General features: G+C 41.8%; 2 protein-coding genes across 3 annotated transcripts; both read right to left on the bottom strand.

Moving 5' to 3' along the window:
- Nucleotides 1–126: 126 nt before the first annotated feature.
- On the bottom strand, nucleotides 127–7,840 carry cenpu (centromere protein U). Of its 2 annotated transcripts, none has more exons than XM_030739841.1 (14): nucleotides 7,746–7,840; nucleotides 6,374–6,428; nucleotides 6,130–6,250; nucleotides 5,752–5,980; nucleotides 5,515–5,661; nucleotides 5,045–5,129; nucleotides 4,869–4,946; nucleotides 4,674–4,764; nucleotides 2,480–2,606; nucleotides 2,016–2,094; nucleotides 1,751–1,798; nucleotides 868–929; nucleotides 547–703; nucleotides 127–453 (listed from the first exon to the last, which is right to left on the bottom strand). In XM_030739841.1, the coding sequence occupies exons 1-14, from the start codon at nucleotides 7,748–7,750 to the stop codon at nucleotides 301–303; spliced, it is 1,437 nt and encodes a 478-aa protein (XP_030595701.1). In that variant the 5' UTR covers nucleotides 7,751–7,840; the 3' UTR covers nucleotides 127–300. The 2 variants fall into 2 exon arrangements, with proteins under 2 accessions (XP_030595701.1, XP_030595704.1); XM_030739844.1 differs by having other exon boundaries at nucleotides 128–453; nucleotides 6,130–6,223.
- Nucleotides 7,841–8,236: 396 nt separating this feature from the next.
- Nucleotides 8,237–23,316, bottom strand: LOC115786918 (long-chain-fatty-acid--CoA ligase 1-like). Its single transcript, XM_030739422.1, has 21 exons — nucleotides 23,144–23,316; nucleotides 19,568–19,882; nucleotides 19,213–19,327; nucleotides 18,000–18,064; nucleotides 17,459–17,560; nucleotides 17,200–17,299; nucleotides 16,865–17,040; nucleotides 15,880–15,912; nucleotides 15,732–15,783; nucleotides 15,574–15,647; nucleotides 15,067–15,144; nucleotides 14,810–14,944; nucleotides 14,568–14,702; nucleotides 14,251–14,346; nucleotides 12,221–12,293; nucleotides 11,989–12,077; nucleotides 11,784–11,900; nucleotides 11,436–11,579; nucleotides 11,194–11,298; nucleotides 9,455–9,526; nucleotides 8,237–9,335 (listed from the first exon to the last, which is right to left on the bottom strand). Exons 2-21 carry the CDS (start codon nucleotides 19,751–19,753, stop codon nucleotides 9,195–9,197), a joined length of 2,088 nt encoding a protein of 695 aa, XP_030595282.1. The 5' UTR covers nucleotides 19,754–19,882; nucleotides 23,144–23,316; the 3' UTR covers nucleotides 8,237–9,194.
- Nucleotides 23,317–25,072: the final 1,756 nt, after the last annotated feature.

Raw genomic sequence — 25,072 nt, 5'->3', positions numbered from 1 at the left:
ACTTTAAATAAGCTGCAGAGACAGCTCAGGAGCAGCACAGACTGCTCTTTATGACAAAAAAAAAAAAAAAAAAACGTGCATCCTTATTGAACAACACACACACAGAGAAAATGTCCAGTTACTTGAATTTATTAAACATATAATGGTGCAAATCTTCTAGCAATCATCTACAGGTTACATTTATGATCTAAATGAACAGAATATTGGTTATATACAAAATCTTATCCACAAAACACATTACAATCCACACTGCCAAGCTGCTTCCAGCCTTATATCTCATACTATGCAGTCGCCGGAGCTTTAAACTTTCTGCTTTTGTGCGTGTGTTTTTTCCCCAGTCTCCTTTTTCTTCTGTCTTTTCTCCTGCTGGATGTTGATTCCTCTCAGCTGATTCTCTGCCGTCTCGATGTGCTTCGTCTCCAAGAGCAGAGCTGCTAAGCTGGACGCCCCGTACTGGAATAAAGAAGCACCAGAAAGACACACTGCAGTGACTTTGGTATTTAATTTCTGAAGTAAACATCTGCACCAGTCGTTGTGTCTCTCTACCATCTCTTTCTCCTTGGGGTGTTTGTGTCTGTAGTCCAGGTACTGTCTATTGAGCTCTCTGATGTCATGGAGGAAGGCCTGGCTTCGTCTCAAGTCAGCTAATCGCAGCTGCAGTTCGGCCTTCTCCTTCCCCAGCAACCACGCCTGCCTCTCTGCCCTGTTGAACCAGTCATTCCAGGTCATTGGTCACAAGGAATAAAAGGATGTAGACTTTTGTGACAGGGCCATGGATGTTTTAAGGACTACGGTAATTCTTAACCTACAGAGGCATCAAGCTGACAGCAGGCTGTGTTTGTTAAAAAGATGACTTCTGTATCTCACCTCATCAGCTCGTGCTTGGCATCATACAGTCTCTGCGTGTTTTTACGGATCAAAGAGCCCACCTACACAGAACAGTGGACACAGTGAATAAGTTTAACCCAGCCTACAGACATGCAAGCTGCTCTGTGACACTTCACCACAAAGCATCAGTGCTGCCTTTGAGCAAAACACTAACATCAGTGCTCTAACATAAACTGACGGTATTAACACAGTGACTGAGGAACGTCGGTGAGACTCTGTTAAAGACGTGACAGAGATCTCAGTAGATCCCCTGCCCGCTGATGAATGAGACGCGACCAGCATCCATCAGAAACACCAGCGTGTGTCAAGCTCTACCAACATCACTGAGCAGGCAAACCTGGTGCTGAAGCAAACACTAGATTTCATTATGAAAGGTCCTCCCATAAATTCTCAAATGGATCCATTTATGTTCGTCATCATAAAGTCGTTAATCACCATCGCCTACATCCATTTACTGACACACCTTCTTCTAACGTCCAGGGATCAGTTTGATTCCTGTCTGCTCATTATTTGGTCATTATTAAATTACATTTATTTAATGTGTCATTTGTTATTCAGATGAATAAAAAGCCTGTTTATTCACCTGCAGCAAAGAGCGACAGGTTGGGACTCGAACCTGCGCTGCCTGCACTTTGCCTTGTGGCAAACATGGTCGCCTGCTCTTCCACTGAGGGGCGCCCTATGAGGAGAACTGTCGAAGAAATTCTGATGGTGTGACTCTGTGAATATGGTGCCCCTGATAGTTCAATACTAAGTCAATTCAATTCTAGAGGTAGCATATTCACCATGCTACTAGGGTCATAATTTAGTACTTAGGCATGCATATGTTTGCTGAGTAAGGCTAATCAGCTGCCATAATTACCTTGATGTTGTCTCTTTTGAGCACCTTGAGCTCCTTTAAAGAAGTGATCTGAAAAAGAGAGCAGAGCACCGGAGAACATTTACAGGGTTTGACTGAATGATGAGCTGGGATGAGCTCCAGCTCTAAAAAGGCTCAGCATACACAGCGTACGAGTTACTGGAAACACACTTTACTGGTTTCTGTCTAATAGATGCCAGCTTGAAGCTGCTGAAGTTGCTGGATAACCTCTGCTTGACATCATCAGCAGAATTAGAAAGAGTCTGACCTTTTCCAAGAGCTGCTCTTTGACGTTGTTGGAGAAACAGTCAATGGCCTGTCTGACAGCTTTAGACTCCACAGACTCCCTGAAAGCAGACACACAGAACCAGAACCATCACCTCTGCCAACCAGCCAACTTGCACCTTTTATCCATGCATGTCCTGACTCAGCCTTTGACCTTTTGGATAGAAAACATCATCACTTCAACATTTTTATCCTAAGACATATTTGGATGAAAATTTATCCTAACTTGGTGGATGAATTCTTGAGTTGTGTCTTTAACCTTTATGCACCAAAATGAAATCAAATTTGAACAGATGCCTTTTTAAGGTGCTCCAGAGACTGGGACAGACAGAACCTGAAAACATGACGCCTCCATCCACAGCTGCTGTCAGCGTAAAGGCATCCATTACAATGAATACATAGCAGTGAGGTTACAGACATCAGGGGACCTGAATTTTGGAAGTTTACCTGTACTGGTCACAGAAATCAAGGAAGGAATCCAGCACCACCTCTAACTCTGTTCCTACATGTTGGCTCAGTTTCTTCCGCCTCTGTTTGCCTGTGCTGGCCTGTCCCGGTTCTCCAGAAGCACTGCCTTCAAGGGGAATAATTTCCATTATTTAATCACTGTGAACACTAATGTGAAATAAAAAATGGGAATTACAGTTAAACTACAGCAAAATTCAATTCAATTTTATTTATATAGCACCAAATCACAACAAACAGTCGCCTCAAGGCGCTTTGTATTGCGGGTAAAGACCCTACAATGTGGCATACCTCATCTTTTTCTCCCTCTTTCCCTTCCTTAAGACAAGATAAAACTGGCACAAGCTCACTGAAACACTTCCAGTTGGAGGTTCTTTTTTAATGAAGGCCCACAGCCGCACAGATTTCACAAACAAATGTTTATGGTGTTACGAAGCAGCAGCGCTAACCACAACAGCACCCCAACCTGCATTCTCTTGTTTCTTTGTGAAACGCTGCCACCTCATAGTGAAAGTATGACCAAAATGTAGCTTTCAAAATTCTTATTACAAATACACTCACTGGACATTTCATTAGGTACACGTTGCTTGCACTGGGTTGGGACAAACAGCATGTTCAAGAAACCAGTTTCACATGATTTGAGGTTTGCTGATTTAAGTTGTTGTATGATTTAATTTCTTCCAACAATGACGCGGTAAGTGGCTGAAGAGTTTAAAACAGCCGTGGAATTTTATGCAGAAGGATTTTTTTATTCCCCTGACACTAAATGAGGAGGAAATAAGAAGACAGAAGATGAACAAAATAACACTTCCTAATTTTGTAACATGAGTTACATGTCTGGCTCACTGTTTAGCCCCACTTCTTTATGCTGTGATTAGGAACACACTCCAGCTTTATACTGACAGAGTGGGACCAGTGTTTTTATCGAACTCTGACCTTACAGTGCTGTGCACAAGTCTTGAGCCACCCCTCATTTCTTTATATTTTGCTAGAATAATGGGATGAGATTTAATTTGCAAACATAAACAGAAATAAAGTATTTAAAGGCAGAAACAGAGTTTGTACAGTTCTAATGAACTTGAAAGTTGATATTTGCTGCTTCAATAACACTGAGCTCTGGGCTTTTGCTGCACTGGCAGTGTGTTTGTGATCACCGTCATGCTGAAAAACAAACCTGCTGCTAATCAGACACTTTCCAGATGGTATTACATGGTGGATCAAAATCTGATGGTATTTGTTTTACTTTCATAATGCCATCACTTTGGTGATCTCCAACACCACACCACTGAAATGCAGCCCCAAACCATGACTGAGCCTCCACTGTGTTTCACAGATGGCTGTAGACTGGCGAACTTCTCTTTTGACGACAATTCAAACCAAAAATTTCTCATTTGGATTCATCATCCACTGATTTTTGGTCCAGTTCTTGTGTAATGTGGAATACCTCATCCTTTTTTCCCCTCTTTCCCTTCCTTAAGAATGGCTTCCTGACAGCCACCCTTCCACTGAGACCATTTCTGCTGAGGCTTCAGTGAGCAGTAGATGGATGAGCTGAAGGACCAGATGCATCTGTCAGGTCCTGTGTCCTGACTTTGCTGGATTTTTTTCCTTTCTTTAGGACATGACCTTCAGATACTGTTTATCTGCTGTAGATATTTTTAAGACTTGCCACTTATTCTTTCCAGTTTGCTGAAATTTTCAAGTAGGCACAGCACAGCATGCACAGATATGCCATGTTTTCAGCTAACAGCTCTTTGGAGATCACATAGTTGGTCCAAATATCCTGTTTTATGCCTGTCAGACTGTTATCCTTGGCATTTTTCATAGATTCAACTAAAGAAATGGAAACAAATGATGTTTTTGTGACAGGCTGCTAACAAAGTGCTTAAAGATGCCACTTAAAGTTGGTTCATTGCTCAGTTGTCTGTCATGTTCATCCCTTGAATTAGGGGCCTTTTTTATGGTTGACTGATTACAGGTCAGTGTTTAGCAACTTAACAAACCAAAAAAAAAAAAAAACATTCCTCTGAAAATGGGCTAGAGTTAAAAAGCAGCCAATGTCCAAAAAAAAAAAAAAAAACCTTCAGAAAGCCTCGAGAACTATTGTTCAAGAGTACTACAGAAATGAGCATATAAAAGTGCTAAGTGACAATAAGCTTTTCTCTGTTGCTCTTACCTGATGAGGACTTCCTAGCTTTGGACTTATTAGACAAAGACTTTTTAGTTCTTCCCAAACTATGCATCCTGGACTTCTTTGGACTTGGAATCTGAGGGAATAACATCAAGAAGAAGATGCTAAATTAGACTGTAGCCCACATTCCTGTCACTGCTGGGCTTCTGGCCAAAACTCTGTGTTAATGCTAGTTCATACCCAGCTGGTGTCTTCATCCACCTCCTCTTCATCAGAAGACAGGACTCTCCTGTGCCTCTGTGGGGCAGGGCCAGAGTCCTGGAAGGATATGCAATGTCTTAAATGCTTGTTCACTTATGAACACACCTCTGTGCTATGAGATCTCGTTACTGGAGACACAATATTCACTTCCTCACCTGTGACTGACTGTCATTGGATTTTCCACTACCAGATTGACTTCTTCTCTTCTTGTCCTCCGTCCTTTGCTGATTATTCACTGGCCTTGTGGGACACACACACACACACACACACACACACACACACACACACACACACACACACACACACACACACACACACACACACACACACACACAGTGAAGTTCAACAAGTCGCTGTCAGAGCTAATAGTCCTTGTAGTTATGTTCCAGCATATGAGCTCTATCTGAAGGCACAGAATCAGATGTTTAAATACTCAAAGTAGAATAAAAACTTCATTTCTCAAGAAGGTGGCTGGGGGGAGGGAGGACCGGGAGAATCAGTGTTTACACCGCCGCCCGCAGACCCAGATTCAGACAAGTGGCAGAAAAGAGTCTCTAAAACTTTGTGGGGTTTTGAGTGTGTCGTCACATCTCTGTGAAGGGTATCTCTTTGTACTGGGCCTCACCTGGCACTGCCCCTCTTGGCGGGCTTCTTCCCAACCAATCGCTGCTGCCTGGCTCTGGAGGCAGGGTGACTGACCTTCGTGGGGATGGATTTATGTGCCTCTGCATCTGATTCTGCTCTTTCATCTTCTGTTGCTTCCTTCTCAGGCCTGTTCAGTGCACCCAGAGGTAAAAAGGTTATATTCACATGGCAATAAACTAGTAAGTGTACAGTAACTATAGCACACCTTTAACTTTACCTTTTGACCTTCTCTCCAGCACGTCTCCTGCCCCTGTTTATCTTCTTCTCTTCCTCCTCATTCTCCTGACCTCCCTCTGCCTTCTTCCTCTTCACAGCAGCTCCCCGTTGTTTACCAGTGTCCTTTCCTGTCTTAGGAAAGTCAGTTCTTCCTGCCCTTTCTTGGCTCATCTGTTTCTCCTCACTCACATTTAAATCTTCCTCCATGGCTGTACTGTGCAGAGGGTTGCCTGGGCAATGCAAGAATTATCTGGTCAGCAAAAGTTAATTAATGAGCAGAAAATATATCCAATGCATGACTAGACCGATGGGATGCTGTGTCTGGTTTCAGGTGGTGGATGATAAATATATATAAAAGATCAGTGGTCTTATGACTCACCATAATTTAGCTGTAATCCTGCCAGGAAGCTAGCTTTGTCTATAGAAGACAGGTTGGGGGAATCCATTTGATCAAAAGACGACGCTTTCTGCTTCTGAGTAAAACCAGGAGGAATAAAAGTCTGATGAGGCAGTTTAAAGTTGCCCCAAAACAAGGTGGAATAACACATGATTACAGGTTTTCCTGATAAAAATAATACAGCAGACAGAACAATGACCCATTCACTAGATATGGACAAACTTACTTCACTCTCCTTCGGAGGCGCTGTTGGCACCCTGGTTCCTCGTTGCTTTTTAGCACTGCACAAACAAGAGGACAGGGACACAAGAAGGTGACGCTTCACATCAACTGGCTCTGGATCCTGAGTTTGTTGAACATCCTCCTACCAGCCTGCTTCAATAACCCTCAGGCTATGATGGAATTGTTATTGTTGTTTAGGATGCCTCCTAACTGAGTGATGTGACCCTAACTGAGTTAGCCGTATGGCTGCTGTAAAAACAACTGGTTGAATTCTGTCAATTCTAAGGGAAGCTGTTTCGATGCTTCCTATGTTACCTCCTTTTGCGGAGGATACACTGGACTATCCTTTCTGACAAGAGAGGAGATAATGCTGCCCCACAACATCCAGCCGTTCAACACAATCAACACAAGATCATGTAAATAATAATCAACATTGTATTTTCCACTTCATGCTATGATTGACTATGTTTGAACCTTCAGGCTACACATGAAACATGAACATTGCACAGCAGTGATAAAATGTGCTTCTTATCAAGATGTCACCTTTTGTGAAGAATGTAAATCTAAAAACAAAATTAATGAGATATATTTAGGGTTTTTTTTTTTTAGGTTTACCATATTCAGTTTAAGCACTGCTGCACTGGCAGCATTAAACATTATCAGCAGCTCTTTTTATTTTAGTCACAGATGTCGAAAGCCTTTCAGTACAACTCTGCATCACACCACCTGCACAAACAGTCTGACGATTCTGCAGAGGTTGGATGGGCAGGAGGAGTCCAGAGGACCTGTGGATGATGCTGTGAAGTGGTCTGGGAGGAACCGTGCTTCTGAATGTGAATAACCCCAGAAAGATGGTGATCATTTCAGTAGAAAGAGGGTGGAAGGATGCAAGTACCAGGGTGCCCACATCGAGAACAGGCTGAACACACAGACTGTATGCAGAACGCAGGATCTGGCTCTTTGACTGACAGACTATCATCCATCTCTGGATAATCCTGACCACCATCTGCACCACTTACCGGACAGGAAACCAAGTACCTTCTCTAACACACTGATTCAGCTCTGCTGCTACAAGGACTAATGCAGGAAACCTTTAACCCCATATTCTATCACCCTCTGTAAGACAATAATATATGTCTTGCAGATAATCATCTGCCAAACAATTATAATAATTCATCATCATTCACAAATAATTCCCAACACACAAGATAAAGCATTTCTCATCTCCTTACGTCTACAGTTCGAGCCTTTTTCTCACACACAGCAGACGAACAGCAGCGGTCAGCGATAACGCCTCTTTAACCAAGCACTGTGTGTATGCTCAAGTATAGTTTCCACTGCTGAAATATTTATAAGTTCCAATTCACAGCGCTCACCTCATTATAAGCAACTTTAGGTATGTCAGATTTGGAAAGGATTCGTCGAAGAAGCTCAAACAGGTTCCCGCTGCTCCCGCAAAACAGTTCAAGTTCTGGACTGTACCATTCCAGACGCACAGGGGTGGAAGATACGATTTAAAAAAAATTAAAATACTGAAAATATCTAAGTGAGAGGTTATTTTGATGAAACCATTGCATTTGGGGCTTAATTTTGCCACAAGGTGCTGTGAATGCAATATACTTAAAGTGACTGTATGAAATTAATAATTTTATGAAAACTATCAGCCCCGGAGCTCTAACTCTAACTTCCTGTAGTTTTACGGAAAGCGAAAGAGTTCACTACGCTCAGCCTGATCCAGTTACGCAAACGCAATGAACATAAATATGATGCTAAATCTGACATAAAACTGAGCATATTTAAAGTTCTGTGCAGTAGTGAAGCAAAAAATAGATGACATTACACTGACTCTTTGATACTTTTAATCAAATATTCTACAAAATGTGACATTAAAACAATTATAACAGTCAAATTAATTATATTTTCATAATATTTGGATAATAAAAACAAAGATTAATTTAGCAAATCTCTTCCCTTCCTGAATCCAGTATAAATTAAACATTAACATTTCCCCTATATCCGAATGTTCCTTAGCCACTTCATTCCCTGTGTACAATAAGATTTCATTGAATTATTTTATCTGCTGACAGGTTCTAACTGTAACAAAGTTCATTTATGGAAAAGATTCAGGACCCAGTGGAAACAATTCTGCTGTTAAAAAAAGTCAACGCTGAAACAAAATCTTGACATCAAACAGTCCCATCAGTGAAGCGCTCTGTGTGAAGCTGCTTGGGTTTCACAGGATTCCTGTAAACCTCAGAAAATAGAACCATAAAAACATTGTGCATTATGCATCTGTTTGTTGAAGTCCTGAGATTTCTGGTGTGACAAAGGTGAATCAGCTTTAGAATCAACACATCATCATCAGCAATGACACTGAAAAATCAGTTTTTTAGCTAAAATCTGCTTTGGACCCTCACAGGCTTTTTGTATTGTGTGCCATAAGTTCACGGCTCTTCATGCTCTGAATCCCTTAAAAGTGATATTATATCCTGTTCCTGTTGTTTGGCCATGAAGACTTAAAGAGGTCATTTCAGCGTTTGTGCTGTTACGACTGTGTCAAAAGTGCCCCTTTCAGGTGTTTATGCCCCATAAGCACCATCGTATGCGATAGCTAGCTAGCTAGATAGTTTAAGTGAAGCCAGATAATGAAAAGATAACCTGCTTTGTAGTACAGGGCCCAGGATGAGGGTCTCAGGGCCTCATTCATTTGTTTCTACTGCATGCTTCAGCTCATGCTCCTCTTTATTTTTTCCCTTTTCATCTAATCTAAAACACCGTTAGAGGAGCTGTAATCCGTTCTTCCATTCTGCTCTCCGCTCCTCCTTCTACATTTTGATCCCAGCGTATAACTCATCGATCTGGGATCTGAAGTACTGCCGCAGCTCGTTCCTCTTGGCCTTCATCGTTGGGGTGAGCAGGCCGTTCTCGATGGAGAACAGTTCAGTGTGGATGCAGATGGCCTTCACCTAAAGGTCAGACGTGGGCAAATGGTGTTAGCGACAATGATAATATTGCTTCTAATGCTCACAACGTGTACAGGAATACTTAGAGACATAAAAAAATAAACTATGAGTGGGTGCTGTACCTGCTCAAAGGACTTGAGGCCTCCTTCCTTGCCCAACCGCAGCATGTCGTCCATGATGGCTGATTTGACTTCCTATTCAGAGGATAATGAAAACAAATAGTTAAAATATGACGATAAGATAAGACTCATTTACAGCATGCCATTAATATTCTAATATGTTTTTACAAAGTCACCTACAAACTGACTAATAAAGCTGTACTAGTCAGATAGGGGTAGTGTAAGTATTACACAAGATTACCTTTGTAGAGCACAGGATGTACTGCTCCATATTTTCAATCTAATAATTCATTACATCTGTTTTCAGAGATCCCTGAATTGCTGACAGTACACTTTGTGTCTTTTTAGAACTAAGCAGAGTATGCTTTAGGGAGGGCCCACACTGTGATTGATGTCCAGCATGATAAATATTGGTTTCTTAGTCGGATGCTCCCTCGTCACATCTGGTTTGAAAACCCCAAGATGGGGTGTAGTTCTCCAGGTTTTCTAAAGGTCCTGTAACACTCGTAATTGTGTGGTGTCTCTTTACGACAGCCTAAGCTATTGTTAGTGATGTCACCGCTCCTCTGTAGACAGCGTGGGAGAAACGTTTTGGCAGATGGACGCACGGACCGAGGAGGACCTATAGTTTTATCTCCCTAACTCTCAGTAATGTCACGGGTTGTATGAGCACTGCTTATTTCATGTTTGATAATGCAGCAGACATTTAACGAGGCTTTATAAGGTTGGTGAAGAATATGTTTATTAAAGGACAACACTGGAATTCCCAGTACCAGTGTGGTTGTGCGTTTTTGACTGTCTGCTAAGTACGTCTGCCGCTTCCTCTTCACCACCGAACACGACCCAAATGTTACAAATGCTGTCGTAAAGAGACACCACACAATTACAACTTTTGCAGTCTTTCAAAGTATTTTGGACATTGGCTGCCTTTTACTTCATTTTCAGTCCTGTCCCTCTACCTGACTGTTTTCAGGGGAATGTTTTATGTGTGTTAAGCCACGAAACACTGCCCTATGAATCATTCAAGCATAAAAAGGCACCGAACTCAAAGGACGAACCAGTGTTGTTACTACATATAAAAATGAGCCAAAAACATTGCATATCTCAGCACAATGTGCAGTGTTCCTAAAAACACTGAGGAAACAAGAAAAGTGGAGGACAAAAGGAGAAGCGGCATCCCTAAAAAAAAAAAATCTACAGAATGAACAGTATCTGAAAGTCATGTCCTTAAGAAATGGGAAATTAGGCAAACACCTGAACAAGGAGCTGAGAGATGCATCTGGCTCTGTCATTGTTTGAGACTGTGGTGTCGGGGATCTTGTCAAAAATTGATGGACTTACAAATGCAGAAAAGTACCATCAGATTTTGATCCATGATGCGATACTATCTGGAAAGAGTCTGATTGGTAACGGCTTCATTTTTCAGCATGACAATGATCCCAAACACACTGTGATTGTAGTAAAAGCACACCTTAATGAAAAACACACAGTGGAACATGATCATCATGGATTGACCACCCCGGAGCCCAAACCTCAAAATTATTGAAGCAGTGTGGGATCATTTTGACAGAGAACACAACCAAAGGCAGCAACATCCAAAGAAGAGCTTTGAATGTCCTTCAAGAAGCCTGGAGAACTATTCCTGAAGACTGCTTAAAGAAATGACAAGAAAGCTGCCTCAGAGAGTTCAAGCTGTATTGAAGAATACTGTATTTCACATGTAAACTCTCTGAATTCATTACCGCTCTGCCACACAGTTCCTGGTAGCTGCCTTGCAGTCCCAGCGTCCTCTTGGTCCAGTCAGATAGGAAGTCAGGGTCAGGAATCACCACTGCTACCAGACACGCCTGGAGGTAAACAACAAAGTGGATTTTGTTCATAACACAAAGAAAATAACACAGAGAAAACTGAATGGTGTGGCTTTAGCATGTTAGTCAATGACAGTAAGACCTGATATAACTCCCCCACCATGTCCTCCACCTACCTGCAAACTGTCTCCATGCACAAAGACCTGTGCCACGGCATCACTCCTCATGTAGATGTTCTCTATCTTCTCAGGAGCAATGTACTCGCCCTGTGCCAGCTTAAAGATGTGCTTCTTCCTGTCCACGATCTTCAGCGTGCCATTCTGTGAACACACACACACACACACACACACACACACACACACACACACACACACACACACACACACACACACACACACACACACACACACACACACACACACACACACACAGAATTCAGGACTGGCCATATACTTGACGTCTGTATTACTGCACATATGTCTTGAGCTTAATGTAATGCACAGATGAATGCTGCATGAACCTACCGGAAGCCACTTCCCAACGTCTCCCGTGTGAACCCACCCATCTGCATCGATGGTCTCTGCTGTCCTCTCTGGGTCATTTAGATAGCCTTGGAACACATTGGCACCCTTCACACACACCTGGAAACCAGCACATGCACAAATAAGTATAACTGTATGGACAAAACAGTAAGCTATATGTGCTGATGTGTTTGCTTTCTAGTTTTACCTCTCCCTCTCCATTCACAGCCAGGTAGTTCATCTCAGGTACATCCACCAGTTTAATTGTGTTACAGGGCAGAGGGGGTCCAACATGACCTGATGACATGAAGTCAGTTTGAGGGTTTCTTAAGACCAGTAATCACTTCATCACTTTTACATGGTTGTTTGATGTAAAATGCAAAGAAAAAAAACTAAGATAAGTAGAGTTAGTTAATTTTGGCAACTTCATTATGTGCTACCTGCAGTCCAGTCTCCAGGCAGGGTCACTGTGCAGCCAGCAGTGCACTCTGTTTGTCCATAGCCTTCATAGAACTGCGACAGAGCATAAACCAGGATTATTATTATAATCTGTAGTGCTACTGCTGCCACAAACAGAACTATGCAACATAGAAATGACAGGGAACAAAAGGAGGATGAAGGTTTCTACTATACTGCTGTGATGTGCAGGGCTGCAGCTATCAATTATTTTAATAATCGATTATTCTATCAATTTTTCCACTCATTAATCGAGTTATCAGATAAGAAATGCTTTATTGAATTATTAATCGACAATATTAACTATTCAAAAGAGAAAAAAGACAGGTCTCACACAATGAACAGCTCATTGATTTCCTTTTAGAAAATTCAGCATTTTAATAGGTTAACTCCATACAGTATGTCAAAAGAACTAACCTCTCAGTGCATTTGTATGTATGTTAAATAGGCTTTTCTTTTTAAAGTACATTTAAACCTCTTAAATGAAACAAACAAAATAAATCACAAAAATAAATAATTAACATTAATGTTAAATGAAGTTATACATACAACTAAAATAAGGCATAAATCAAAATAGCCTCTCTTCCTGTAAGGCCTTACATTATTGTGAAGGAGGCAAAAAAAAGAGAATCCTGACAGTGTGTGTCAGTGCACGAGTGTGTCTGTAAGACTGATGTTTCCTGCTGCAGAAAGCAGACACTCTGATGGGGTGGATGTTGCTGGAACACGCAGAAAGGACTTTTCCAGTTTTTCCAGGGTTGGATATGGAGCGGCATTTGTTTTCCACCACAACAACAGACTGTCCTTCTCGGACAGAGGATGCTCTCCAAAATATATCAAGACCTCCTTCTGCACTGTTTGATTTAGTTGTTACTTCTCATCCTAATGCTGGAGTCTGATGATGATGATGATCCCAGTATATTTGTGAGGAATGATGCTACAACCTTGACATTCATTACTGAATCGTCTGCTGCTGTCCTGGAGGCTCCACTGTCACTTTCACTGGGCTCCCTTGTTTCCCTTTTGGCAGCAGGTGCCATAGTCTGTACTGTGCTTCATCAGCTGGCAAGTGCTTGAGCTTTCTAAATCTGGGATCCAAAGCTGCAGCAATTAGGACCATGTTTGGAGATTCATGTTTAAACTCAAATAATTCTATCTTGCTATAGTCTGTTCAGCCTGGAAGGAGCCTGGAAGGACCTTCCTGGTGAGGTCTAAAAAGCTGAATTTGGTACAAACTTCTTTGCACAAGTTATGGAAGCACAGAGACTGTAACATACTGCAGCCCACACAGGAACACTGTAGCCCCTTCAAATGGCTCAATGACTTGGCTCACTTCCTCAGTAAGGTGTTTCCTCTGCAGCGATTGCTGGGTCAGACAGTCACAGGCCAACTTTGTTCCAGAACCCCAGATAACATGTGATAAGTACTATTCCAGCGAGTCCTTACATCTTGAATCATGGACTGTGGTGTACCCATTTGCAGATGCTTATCCTTTAGCTTAGTGCAGGCTAACTTGCTCTTTTGAAAATGTCTGACAAAGTTCCTGGAGGCAGCCCCACAATTTGGAGATGGTTCTTCAGAGCACTCTGTACAACCAGATTCAGGGTGTGACCTGCACATCACCCTGATGCCCATCCATGCTTTTCTGCCAAAATCTTCACCGCTGCTACAACATTAGCACCATCCTTGTGGACAACAGCTTTTCCTTTCTGTGGTTTTGATGTTGAATTTGGCAACAACAAGCCACAGCTATGCGTCTTCATTTCCCAAATAAAGTGGAAAGACACCCCCAGATTTGCCTCTGTAGCTGACCACTGAGCAGTACATGGTCATGCAGATTAAACGGAGCTTTGAAGCAAGATTATTTTCATAATCGATTTATTCAAGTTACATGACGGATCATTGCAGCCCTAATGACATACTTTGAAAAATACCACTAATGGTGATCAAACAAAACAGGACAATAGTGGAACAAAGGTCAAATTCAGCACGCAGGTGTGTGTCTGTGTGTTACCTGACAGCCTAGTGCAACTCTGAGGAAAGAGAAAACAACTGGAGATATGGGAGCAGCTCCTGTTATCATGAGACGCACGCGGCCTCCAAGGCTGTCCTGTAGAGGGCAGCACATTACCTTATTTACTATCCAGGTGGCTCGTTTGCATCCCAAAGAAATGATGTTGGTCAACTAGACACCATTAACTCTTTGGTGGTCACTGTTGTTTAAAATAATATACTGTATATATTCCTGGACATTTAGCACTTAACTACAAAGTGACATAACAGCAGCTGACACAATAGTAATAAAATAAAAAGTGTGCTGGCTCTGTATACCTGGACCTTATGGAAGATGAGCTGATCCCATATACTGTCTCTCCTAATGATGCCTTTCATGAGCTCTGAATGCTTCCTCCTGAAGGCAAATCCCAGGAGCCAGCGCTTCCAGGGGGAGTTGGCGTAACCAAATATCTACACAAGAAGACTTACCAGAATTAATCAGAGCAACATCACCACAGCAGAAACTGACATCTTTGCTCAAGCCCACAAATGAGCAGAAAGCTTAAATTCCTCCATACCTTATCATACATTCTGTTTAGGAGTCGTGGGACCACAGGAAACACAGTAGGCTTCAACACCTTCAGGTCATCCGACAGCCGACGAATATCTCCCTGGAAATAACCGATCCTGGCTCCATGCAGTAACATCACTCCCTGTCAGAAGGGGAAAAGGAAAATTCAGGAGAATGTAATTAAAGAGAGCCTGACACAGCAGGCTAGAAGGAATCCTCATCTATTTTTAACAAAAGGTGTCCACAGGATCTGTAGGAACATACCTGCACGACTCTCTCAAACATATGGGCCAGGGGCAGATAGGATAAATGGACATCACTGGGACGCACTGGGCAGCTGGTCTAAAACAAACACATACAGGGAGGAATACAAACACACAGACGAGGACGCACAGACAAACATGCACGCACGAAGACAGGGAGGGAAAGCATTAACGTTTGCACCTTCACCACCCACTCCAGCTTATGGGCCAGAGGCAGAAAAGACACTGTGACATCTTCTGAAGAGGTCTGAGCTTATGACTGGAGAGAGGAGGGACGGGCCCATCAAAGCCCCTCACAAGTTGTCTTTTCTTACTGCTTCCCTAAAGCTGCACACACACACAGGAAGCAGTCTGCAGTGATGTAGCAACCGGAGCCTGGAATGTGAGTGGCCAGCCCGCAGCTTCAAATCCACGCACGCCGAGCGAACTGCTCCCAGTGTGTACGCGGCTTAAAGAAAAAATCCCTTCACAAGACCAAAGATGTTCTATAATTACATCAGCACCTCACCTCTGTAATTTTGATGACAGATGAGCAGTTGGATACGATGTTCCCATGTGTCAACATAGCTCCCTTTGGTTTTCCTGAAAATGCACACATGGTAAATTTTTTACACGCTAATGCAAATCACACTGGGGCACGTCACTGTGGGTCTGTGCATGTGTCACCTGTGGTTCCACTGGTGAAGCAGATCACTGCCATGTCCTCAGGCTGTGGAGGCTGAAGAGAAGAAGGTAAAAACGAATCAAACAGTGCTACATAACAGACCACATCATCATCATTTAGAGGAAATCTAATGGGCCAGTGTTTACATACCTGTGGCTGCTGGTGGTTGGCCTTCCCTAAAGCCTGTGCAGCAACAAATGCAGGTTAGCTAACAGACCACAGAAGGAATAAAGCAACAAAAGAAAATGATAAAGAGAATAAAAGGCAGCTGCAAGTGAGACAACACAACAGGAAAAGTATGCAGAAAAAGTAACCATCCAAGAAATAACAAATCAAAGGGACAACAAGGCGATAAAACAAAGAGAAGTGAGAACATCAAGCAAGAAAAAAGAAAAGAAAGGTTAATAAAAAAGATAAAAGATAAAGACAAGGCACAGGACAGGTACAGTGCTGTAAAAAGCATTTCCCCCCTCCTGATTTCTTAGGTTTTTGCATATTCATCACACTTGCAAGTTTCAGATCATCAAACAAAATTTTATATTGGACAAAAATAACCGGAGTAAATACAAATACAATTTATTAAGGGGGGGGGAAAGCTCCCTAAACCTACTTGGCCCTGTGTGAAAGAGTAATTACCCATAAACCGAAAAAATGGTTGTGCCACCCTTGGCAACAAGAACTGCAATCAAGTGTTTGCAATAACTGGCAGTGAGTCTTTCACATCATTGTGGAGGAATTTTGGTGCACTCTTCTTTGCAGAACTGTTTTAATTCAGCCACACTGGAGGGTTTGAAAAGGGAAATACAAAACACCGACTCAACCTGACCATTAATAAGCAAGGTATCTAAACATGGCAGTGGAAACTTAAACAGAACTACAATTAAAAACAAAGCACAAAATACTGGGCAAAAGACCCAGGATCACAACACATTTGTGACAAACATACAAACATCTAAGAAATCAGGAAGGAGGCAAACACTTTCTCACAGCACTGCAAAAAAAAGGGAAACAAGCAAAGAAAAAAGAAATTAGAAACTGTTGAGGGGAAAAGAATGAAGAATATTTGAAAGGTAAAAGTAGAAGAATGAAACAAAAAGACAAAGAAATTAAATTAATTAAAATTCTGCCTACTGACTATCATCTCCTGCAGGCTGAGGATGTGGATTCCAGCCTGCTGCCCCTTTTCGATGAGGCTGGCACCGGGGCGCTCCATGAGAACGATGGTTTTCACACTGTGTTTTGTGTCGTTAATGCAATCCAGCACTAGATTGACTTTATCCGTCACATCGCACACTATAGTTGAGAGAGAAGCTGCAGAAACAAATTGCAAGTAGGTCACCAGCAGGACTTCTTCAGCAAAGCCTCTGTCATAGACATGCATTCAACTGTAATTTCCCCATTGTGGGATCAATAAAGTATCATCATCATCATCATCATCATCATCATCAAGTCAGTGCTGCTCTGATTTACCTTTGTCTATAATATAGGCAATGGCCTCAGTTCCCAGGGTGTCATACAGAGGGACTGACACCAGAGAATAGGTGTAGCACGCCAGCTCACTGATGGTCCACTGCACACACAAACATTTCAAGAGTTGGTTCATAAATATATGTAAATGCACTGCCATCACAAACCTGCACATTCTACCAGGTTAATGTTGGTGCTGAGGTTATTAAATTGCCCAAACTGAGAGATAGTGCATAAAACCTTAAAGTGTGTGAATGTGTACCTCTGGTCTGTTCTGTGAGAATATGCCAACGTAGGGGTCGGCGGTCTTGCTGCTTCCTTTGTGAAGAAATGCAGAACCCAGATTTTCTGCTTGCTCAATTACCTAACACACACTCACACACACACACACACACACACACACACACACACACACACACACACACACACACAAAACCACACCACCTGTTAATGATGAACTGACAAACAGCAACATGAACTGAACCTTGTTCAGCTTTGATTTATGAGGCATTAAGTACCTTTTCATCTAAATATGGTCACATCTGGCTCAAAAATTTAAAGTTACAAGGTGAGGATTTTCGGTACTGTTAACAGGATAAAATGAGACATTTCCAGAGTGAATGGCACTGACTCCTGGCTCCATGTGTGAAACAAAAAAAAAAGGACCAAAAAGAGACGAGGTCACCTTTCTGACCATTACTTTGTAAACAACTGTTTGCACTGATTGCGAATTTTAGCCGTCACCCTGACCAGATGGAGGCCATAATGTTTACACAAGGTGAGCTGGTCTTGATAACTCTTACCTCTCTGTAGGACATCCATTCATAAGGCTGCTTAGGCTTCCTGGAGCCGAGACAGGGACCGTTATCTGGATGATGGAAAGAGGAGAGTTACAACAGTAGAACGTGAGCGCAACCTAACACCATAAATTCATGCATCCACTTCATACATACCCCTATTACAGAAGAAACTCTGTGAAAGCCAAACAAAGGGAAACATCTCACTAAGCAGAGGGTAATCTGGTTTACTGCAGTGGCTTGGAAAACTTAAATTCCAGATAAGCAACACACGTTCCACTTCACTGTCAATCAGACAGCTATCAGGCTGCTTAACTATTCTATTTGCCTTCTGGCAGTAAGAGCGAGCACACAAGTACTGTTGACAAAAGCAGCAGCCCTCCAGGGCTGAAAAATTAAGCCAACACAGAAGTGCAAAAGACTGCAGTTTCTCTGATGGCTGCTTGATGCTGACAATCCACATACAGGATAAATAAATTCAGCCACATAAACAATACGTTTACAACTACAGGGATCAACACTCGTGATCCCTGTAGCTAATTTCTCTCATCAGGATATCTGAGTCACTCAGTGACACGGATAATTGCAAGTCTTAAAAAGATGGGGGAGTGGTCACTTTAACTGACAGCAGCAACAACACTGTCGCTTTTACGGTTGACTCATCTCCCTCGAATGTGGAAAAGGCACATCAGTGGTAATCCATTTCAACCACTTCCCGTTTCAGGCTGTTCCTCTGACAAAATGGAAATTTGCGGCTGGCTTCAAAAACAAGTCCGTTCCTGTAGGCTCCCATGTTTAAATGCTCAGCTTTAAAGCTGGTGTTTAAGGCCTGATATATATAAACAGCTGTGGTCTTGCTACTTTGACTTGCAGATGGGTAACAGTTTGTCTGGTCACGTCGGCTGTTCTGTTTCTCATTGATTAAACCGTGGTGAATTACAGATGCACCCTCCTAACTAACCTCTGTTAGCTTTTAGCTCCCCCAGCTTTGCCCTCACATATAAATATGCACATCTGGTTATAAAACAATGCTAAACTCAGTTGGTGCAATTAGAGAAATGGGTGACAGCATGCTGACTGCGTCCATGTTTTATATATAGTGTATGGGAAGGACACAAAGATACTATGACATGTCAAACACATTATTACATTATATATATCTTTATTTACACAGTAAAAATGCCACACTCAGGATCTTATTGTATTATTTGTGACTTACTGGACACTCTGGCGCCTCTGAGGAAGAATTCATACAACGTTGTGGCATCATCATAGACATGCGTCAAGGGACTGTCACTAGTCAGCAGAACTGATCGGCGTGCAAAATCTCCACCCTGATAAATGAAAATGAAGCAGATTATGAATGCAGCAGTAACAGCTGCAGTAGTTGGAAAGTGTTCCTAGAAAGACTTCTGCCTGAAAAATCTTGATTTTCTTTCTTTTCCACACATTATAGAGAATAAATGATAGCAAGTAATTTGTGGATCACATCATGAATCAGCATAACTATCCTATATTCACAGTCTGCAAACATTCAGTCACGTGAGTTTGATAGGCACTTGAATTGAACTTACTGGAACCTCAGCCGACTGCATCTGGAGGTCACAGACTGGTGGGAGGGCCTTGGGTCGTGTTGCCAGGTAATAGGCTGTTGCAGCAGCCACGGCCCCCATGCTGACTAACACAGGGATGGAGACATTCCCCATGTACTGGCTGACATTAAGATCCGACAGCTTCTGAATGAATTCCTGGTTCAGCATGATATTTTTGATGAGGTGCTGTTTAATAACAGTGACTGCTCTGCTCGACCTAATTTAATGTGGCGTTAGACTGAATGTCCTGAGGCGTTGCTTCAACTTATATGAAGGAGTGTGTGGCCAAGAGCTGACCTGGAAAAAGCAAAAGAAGAGAGCTCATTATTTGGTTTGCTTGAATCTTTTTAATCCAGAGCTTAAGAAGGTTTATTATTTTTTAACCACCAAGCATGTCTGGCTTTTTGTGTTAAGACTGATCTGGGATGAGCTAAGTATTTCCAGAACTGGAATATGTCACCATAAAGACTAAGCACTTTGCTTTACAGATATGCAGAGCTGTTCCTTTAACTTGAATATCAGGATGGCACCTTGCTCCATTGTTTATCAGGTTATACCAGTTCAGTTTAGTCTATTACTAGCAGCATGCTAAAATTATTCAACACAAAGCACCTAGTGTGTAGTAGAGGCTGAATAAAATGCCTTTCACAGATTCTTGGTAGGGCAAATCTGTATCTCTGTGTTAGCCCTGCCATGGGTTACCAGTTTCAGTGTAGCCTGTTTAATGGTTGTTGTAATATTCCGGTCTGGATTAAATTGGTGGACTGCTACCCAAAGAAAGCCCCAGTCATCTTGTAACTAAAGGGCTCATTTTCTCTTTTTCATTAATCTGATATCAGGTGTTGTAAATATTTCCATATTTATTTACATATACTATCATGATTCTGAGGTTTGGCCCAGCGTTTTGCATTTTTGACCTGAGTTTTTCTTCACTTTGTCTCTTCGGTTGTATTAGTTTGTTTTTCACTTTGGTGTTTCTGTATTTTTCTATCTTCTTATTTAACCAAAGTTTAGTTTTCCTTACTTGCCTCATGTTCCTCTTAGGTCCTGTCTGAATGGCTGTATGTTTGGATCCCTTTGTGTTTGTGCGTCTCTGTGTTCTGTCAAGTGTATGTCATAGTTTGTCACTTCCTGCTTTATTTGGACAGTCCTGTGTTCCCTGTGCTTTGTGTTTGGTTTTGCTTCCTTTGTGTTATTATTTTCATTTGGTTCACCTGTGGTTCCCTGCTGTCTCCACTCTCCCTATTTTCCTTATGTGTATCATTTTGTGTATCATTATGTGTAGCATTAAAACTGCCTCAAAATTTAGTTTTGTCTCATGCGTCCTTCATTTGGGTCCACATATGACAGAAACATATCTTTAATGTTTCCATTTATTATTTTATTTCAGTATCTTTCTCTGTAACACAAAATGTGGCTTAATAAGAAACAGCTGGAGTTAAAATTAGAGGGAAGCTCATCCTCTAAGCAAATCAGCTTCATAAGGACGGTGCTGGTGGGGTTTGATCTCATTTGATTACTGCTGTGCTAACCAAATTAGTTACAAATTACTATGAACAGAACTGCTTTTGCCACCAAGATTTCAGCACAGAGAGTCTGGGTGGAGAGCTCTCTCTCTGTTATGATAACAGATAGTGGTTGCTGATTACAACCAAATATTCATTACAGAGACCAAATGAAAGACTGCTGCTTTTCACGTAGAGTAACAGCAAGTGAAACTGGTCAGCTGTGGCTCATTTTACAGTATAACAGGATCATATATCATATATTTAACAGACTCCCACAGGTATCAGATGTAATGATCCCATTCTACTCCGGTGTTGGTGTTTAATAGGTGGGGAACGGGTTCTCGGTGTTACAACACACACTTAAGGTGGCAGACTAGAAAAGCTGCTTAAAAATAAACAGATTAACAAATGTGATATCTTCATGTGCGAACTGCGACTGGCCCACATCCAAGAAAACCTTGGAGATGGAGACGATGACCTTGAATCTGGACTCTAGAAATCACAGACAAGACTTATCAAATCAACACCAAGTTAGATCATGGTCCTGATTTCACGACTCTCTCCAGGCCTGAAAAAGGAAGCCACTGCAAAGGCCTTTAACCTGCATTCTTACTAGCAGGAAGCAACCCCTATGGTTGCAAAAAATAAAAAAATAAAAAAATCAGATTGTATGGAAGCGTGAGAAAATGGCCCTACTTCAAACATAATTATTACCTCAGTTGGTTACGTACTTTCACATTCTGTTATTCAACATAAACTGCATAACAAAATGTTAAAGCTATTGTTTATCTTTCACGATTAGAAAAAAGAAACACCAGTGAAATTATAGGGTGCTCATTTCTGTGCAAGTGTTTAAAATTATGAATTCAACTAAGTGACTGTATATATACTAGCAGGCACTGGTTCAAAATAAGTGCAAATATATAATTTATGCCAAGAAACAGTCACACAAACTGTTGATGCCCAATGTTTACACTGGATCTAATGATCTCTCTGTGACAGTTTCACATTTTGCTTTTTTTTAAAAATCATCTCTTTATTATTTTGGTGGACCATTCACCAGTTCAATTCAGTTTTATTTATATAGAGCTAATATAATATACAACAACAACAGTCACCTCAATGTGCTTTATATTGTAAGGTAAAGACCGTACAGTATTAGAAAGAAACCCCAATGATCACATGACCCCCTATGAGCAAGAACTTGGTGACTCCCTTTTAACAGGAAGAAACCTCCAGCAGAACCGGGCTCAGGGAGGGGCAGGAATCTGCTGTGACCAGTTGGAGGTGACAAAACAATAGGAGGCAGAGCTGCAGTTTAATAATTGCTAATGATTAAAAACAGTGGTGTGTAAACACATACATACTGAAAAGAGGTGAGTGAAGAAGAAACACAGCCAAGGCCTATTGCAGCATAACTAAGGGAGGGTTTAGGATCACCCGATCCAGCCCTAACTATAAGCTTGAGCAAAAAGGAAAGTTAGAAGTAGAGAGGGTGTCTGTCTCCCAAATCCAAACTTAGTGCTGGTTCCATATTAGAAACCACAAGTAAGCCTGCAGCCTGAGAGCAAAGTGCACTGTTAGGATAATATGTCTGTACAGTAATTATTGTGCAATAACTGTCACCAATGGAAAAATAATAAATGCTAAAATGTAGCACAAAAAACTGTAAGTACCCCAACTCAGTATTGTCAGTTTTAAAGGTATAACGATTATAATTTACCAAACATTATCTTCTACTAGATACAGCATCACACCATCCATATTTCATAGTGTTTTTCTGATCTAATAGGGTAACACAGGATAATAAACAGTGATTTTTCTTGAAGTTTTATTTCCCAGCACATCACATGACATTAACCCTGAGCCATTCTTTTAAACTGGAAAAACCTGTAAAAGACTAGGCTAACTGTACAACGACTAATAATGACAGGATAATGCAAGAATTACACAGCACTATTTCCATATTGCTCTGTGTGTTTCTCTATGCTCTGCCAAGCATCTCACCCACTAGCCTGAAACAAAGAGCAGCCAGGTGAGACACGCTCACCTGATCATCCAGTGACAGTGATCCTGCTGTTCTTACTGCTGCTACAGCCGCCACGTGCTCTGCCTTCACAAGCGAGATGTACCAACCTACTGCCGGCACAGCAACAAAAACTCTTTTAAAAGGTGACGTTTACCCTGAGCTATTCTGACAATCAAAGGTCAGGTTTGCCCAAGGGAGCACTCTGATTGGCTGGCTCCTACAAGACGATCAGTCTAACTGACTCAAAGGCAAACAATCAATGAATTTATCTGCAATTTAATCAGATAGTGAAGGCTGGGGGACCAAATGATGCAAGTTTAATCTTGTTCCAATTACATAAACCCAAATACAGAGTATCTTTAATATGAATACAGGCTGTTTGTCTGATGACACGGCTCTTTCAAGTGTCGTTTCTTTACAATGACAATAAAGTTTCTTCTTCTTTTCTCTTTGTCTCAGTCTCATACACTTACAGCCTTGTTACAAAAGACAACAGGTTCCCGTGGCGGCTCAGTGCTGCCTTCACCTTTGCCACAGTGACCTATGACCCACATGTGGTCAGCTGAGGTGATTAAGCACAAGCTGAGCAAAGGAAAAACTGTATGACCCAGAGAAAACTGTCCTGTTGACCCAATGAAAACAATAATACATGTTCATTTTCTGTCAAAACAAAAAAACATCCATGGTGGTGAGTATGCAGCTGAATTTGGGGCTTCAAAATGCAGAGTTTACAAACCGGTGATGTCACTGGTCTCAGAAATATTGTGGTTAGAGGATGGCCAAACCAGCAGAGAACTTTGAACATCATTTTATAAATCCTGTTTACATGAGATGAGATGAGTGTAGTACTTGCGTACTCTCTGAACTCTGAAATATGATACTAATCCATTTGCAAATAAACCACTCTGTATGATCCATCCACTGCTCACTGAAGCCTCATGAGAAATGCTCTCAGTGGAGGGCTGGCTGTTTACAGCTCCCCTTTCATTATTATTATTAGTCTCTGCATGGCTTTATTTTATCTGCTTTTTTCCTACCTCCCAGTCCACCATCGCTTATTAAATCTGACAAGTGATGGCGCCCCCCTGGGTGGGATTTGTATCATACTCTTTACTGTGAGAAGGGATCAATTCACAGGAACCAATCAAAGTAGTGTGAATATCAGCCAATCAGAAACAAGTCACCTTTCCCTTGAAATCCCGCAGCGGTCCCACTGATGCCAGGATCAGCCTCCGTTTACCTGCAAGAGGCTCTAAACACCCTCCCTAACAACCACAGTACACACACAAACACACTCACCACTACAGTGTACATAAATGATGGCACACAAGCGCGCGCAGCATTTTAAAAACAGCTCCACCAGGTACTAATTATTATTAACGGCACGTGCAATTACAGATTAGTAAATTAAATCTCGCAGTTTTTCTGTCACGTGCAAAGTTTTCGCTCGACCCCAATTAACTTACCTGAAACTTGAATGGAGCTCCTTTAGTCTTCTTAATAGGATGTACTAATTAACCTGTATTAGTACACTTTTCAGCGTACTGTATAAAACAGCAAACATACTACAGTTTAAATCAGCAGTAATTAACACGCAGTAACTCACCTGCTGAGCTGCTGTTACTTCACAACTGCACCACCGGCTTCTCGCGCCTCACTACGCGCACACCTGACCGCGAGTTTACAGGAGTTTAAAACTTCCGGAAATACGTTTCACAATAAAAGCGGATATAGTGAAAGCGTGAGTGAATAACATGCTGCACTCATGCTTCCGAAAGCTGCTTAACGCGACCGCTTTCAGCACAAACCGTCTTTCTAAAGGTCTTTTGGTGTATATACAGCAGCTGCTGTAATTCAAAAACACACTGACTTTTTGTCAGGATGCAGCGTGTGATGGTAATTTTACCGGCAGGGGTTCCCAAGGCTACACCACACCTGCCAGCGTGATTA

The sequence above is a fragment of the Archocentrus centrarchus genome, chromosome 10 (assembly GCF_007364275.1).
Source record: "Archocentrus centrarchus isolate MPI-CPG fArcCen1 chromosome 10, fArcCen1, whole genome shotgun sequence".
NCBI lineage: Eukaryota > Metazoa > Chordata > Actinopteri > Cichliformes > Cichlidae > Archocentrus > Archocentrus centrarchus.
Note: the sequence above shows the minus strand (reverse complement) of the source record. Positions and strands in the feature narration are given on the sequence as shown.

Bases quoted from the DNA above. Each gene is read 5' to 3' on its own strand.
- LOC115786918 (XM_030739422.1), bottom strand. From the start codon at position 19,753: ATGCTGAACCAGGAATTCATTCAGAAGCTGTCGGATCTTAATGTCAGC. The intron at 14,703-14,809 runs GTATGGAGGAAT...CTTCTTGTGTAG, and splicing joins TAAACAGAATGTATGATAAG to ATATTTGGTTACGCCAACTC. The intron at 12,078-12,220 runs GTAGCACATAAT...TCATGTCATCAG, and splicing joins GCCTGGAGACTGGACTGCAG to GTCATGTTGGACCCCCTCTG.
- cenpu (XM_030739841.1), bottom strand. The intron at 5,981-6,129 runs GTGAGTCATAAG...TGCATTGCCCAG, and splicing joins AGGATTACAGCTAAATTATG to GCAACCCTCTGCACAGTACA. The intron at 454-546 runs GTAGAGAGACAC...TCTTTATTCCAG, and splicing joins ACCCCAAGGAGAAAGAGATG to TACGGGGCGTCCAGCTTAGC.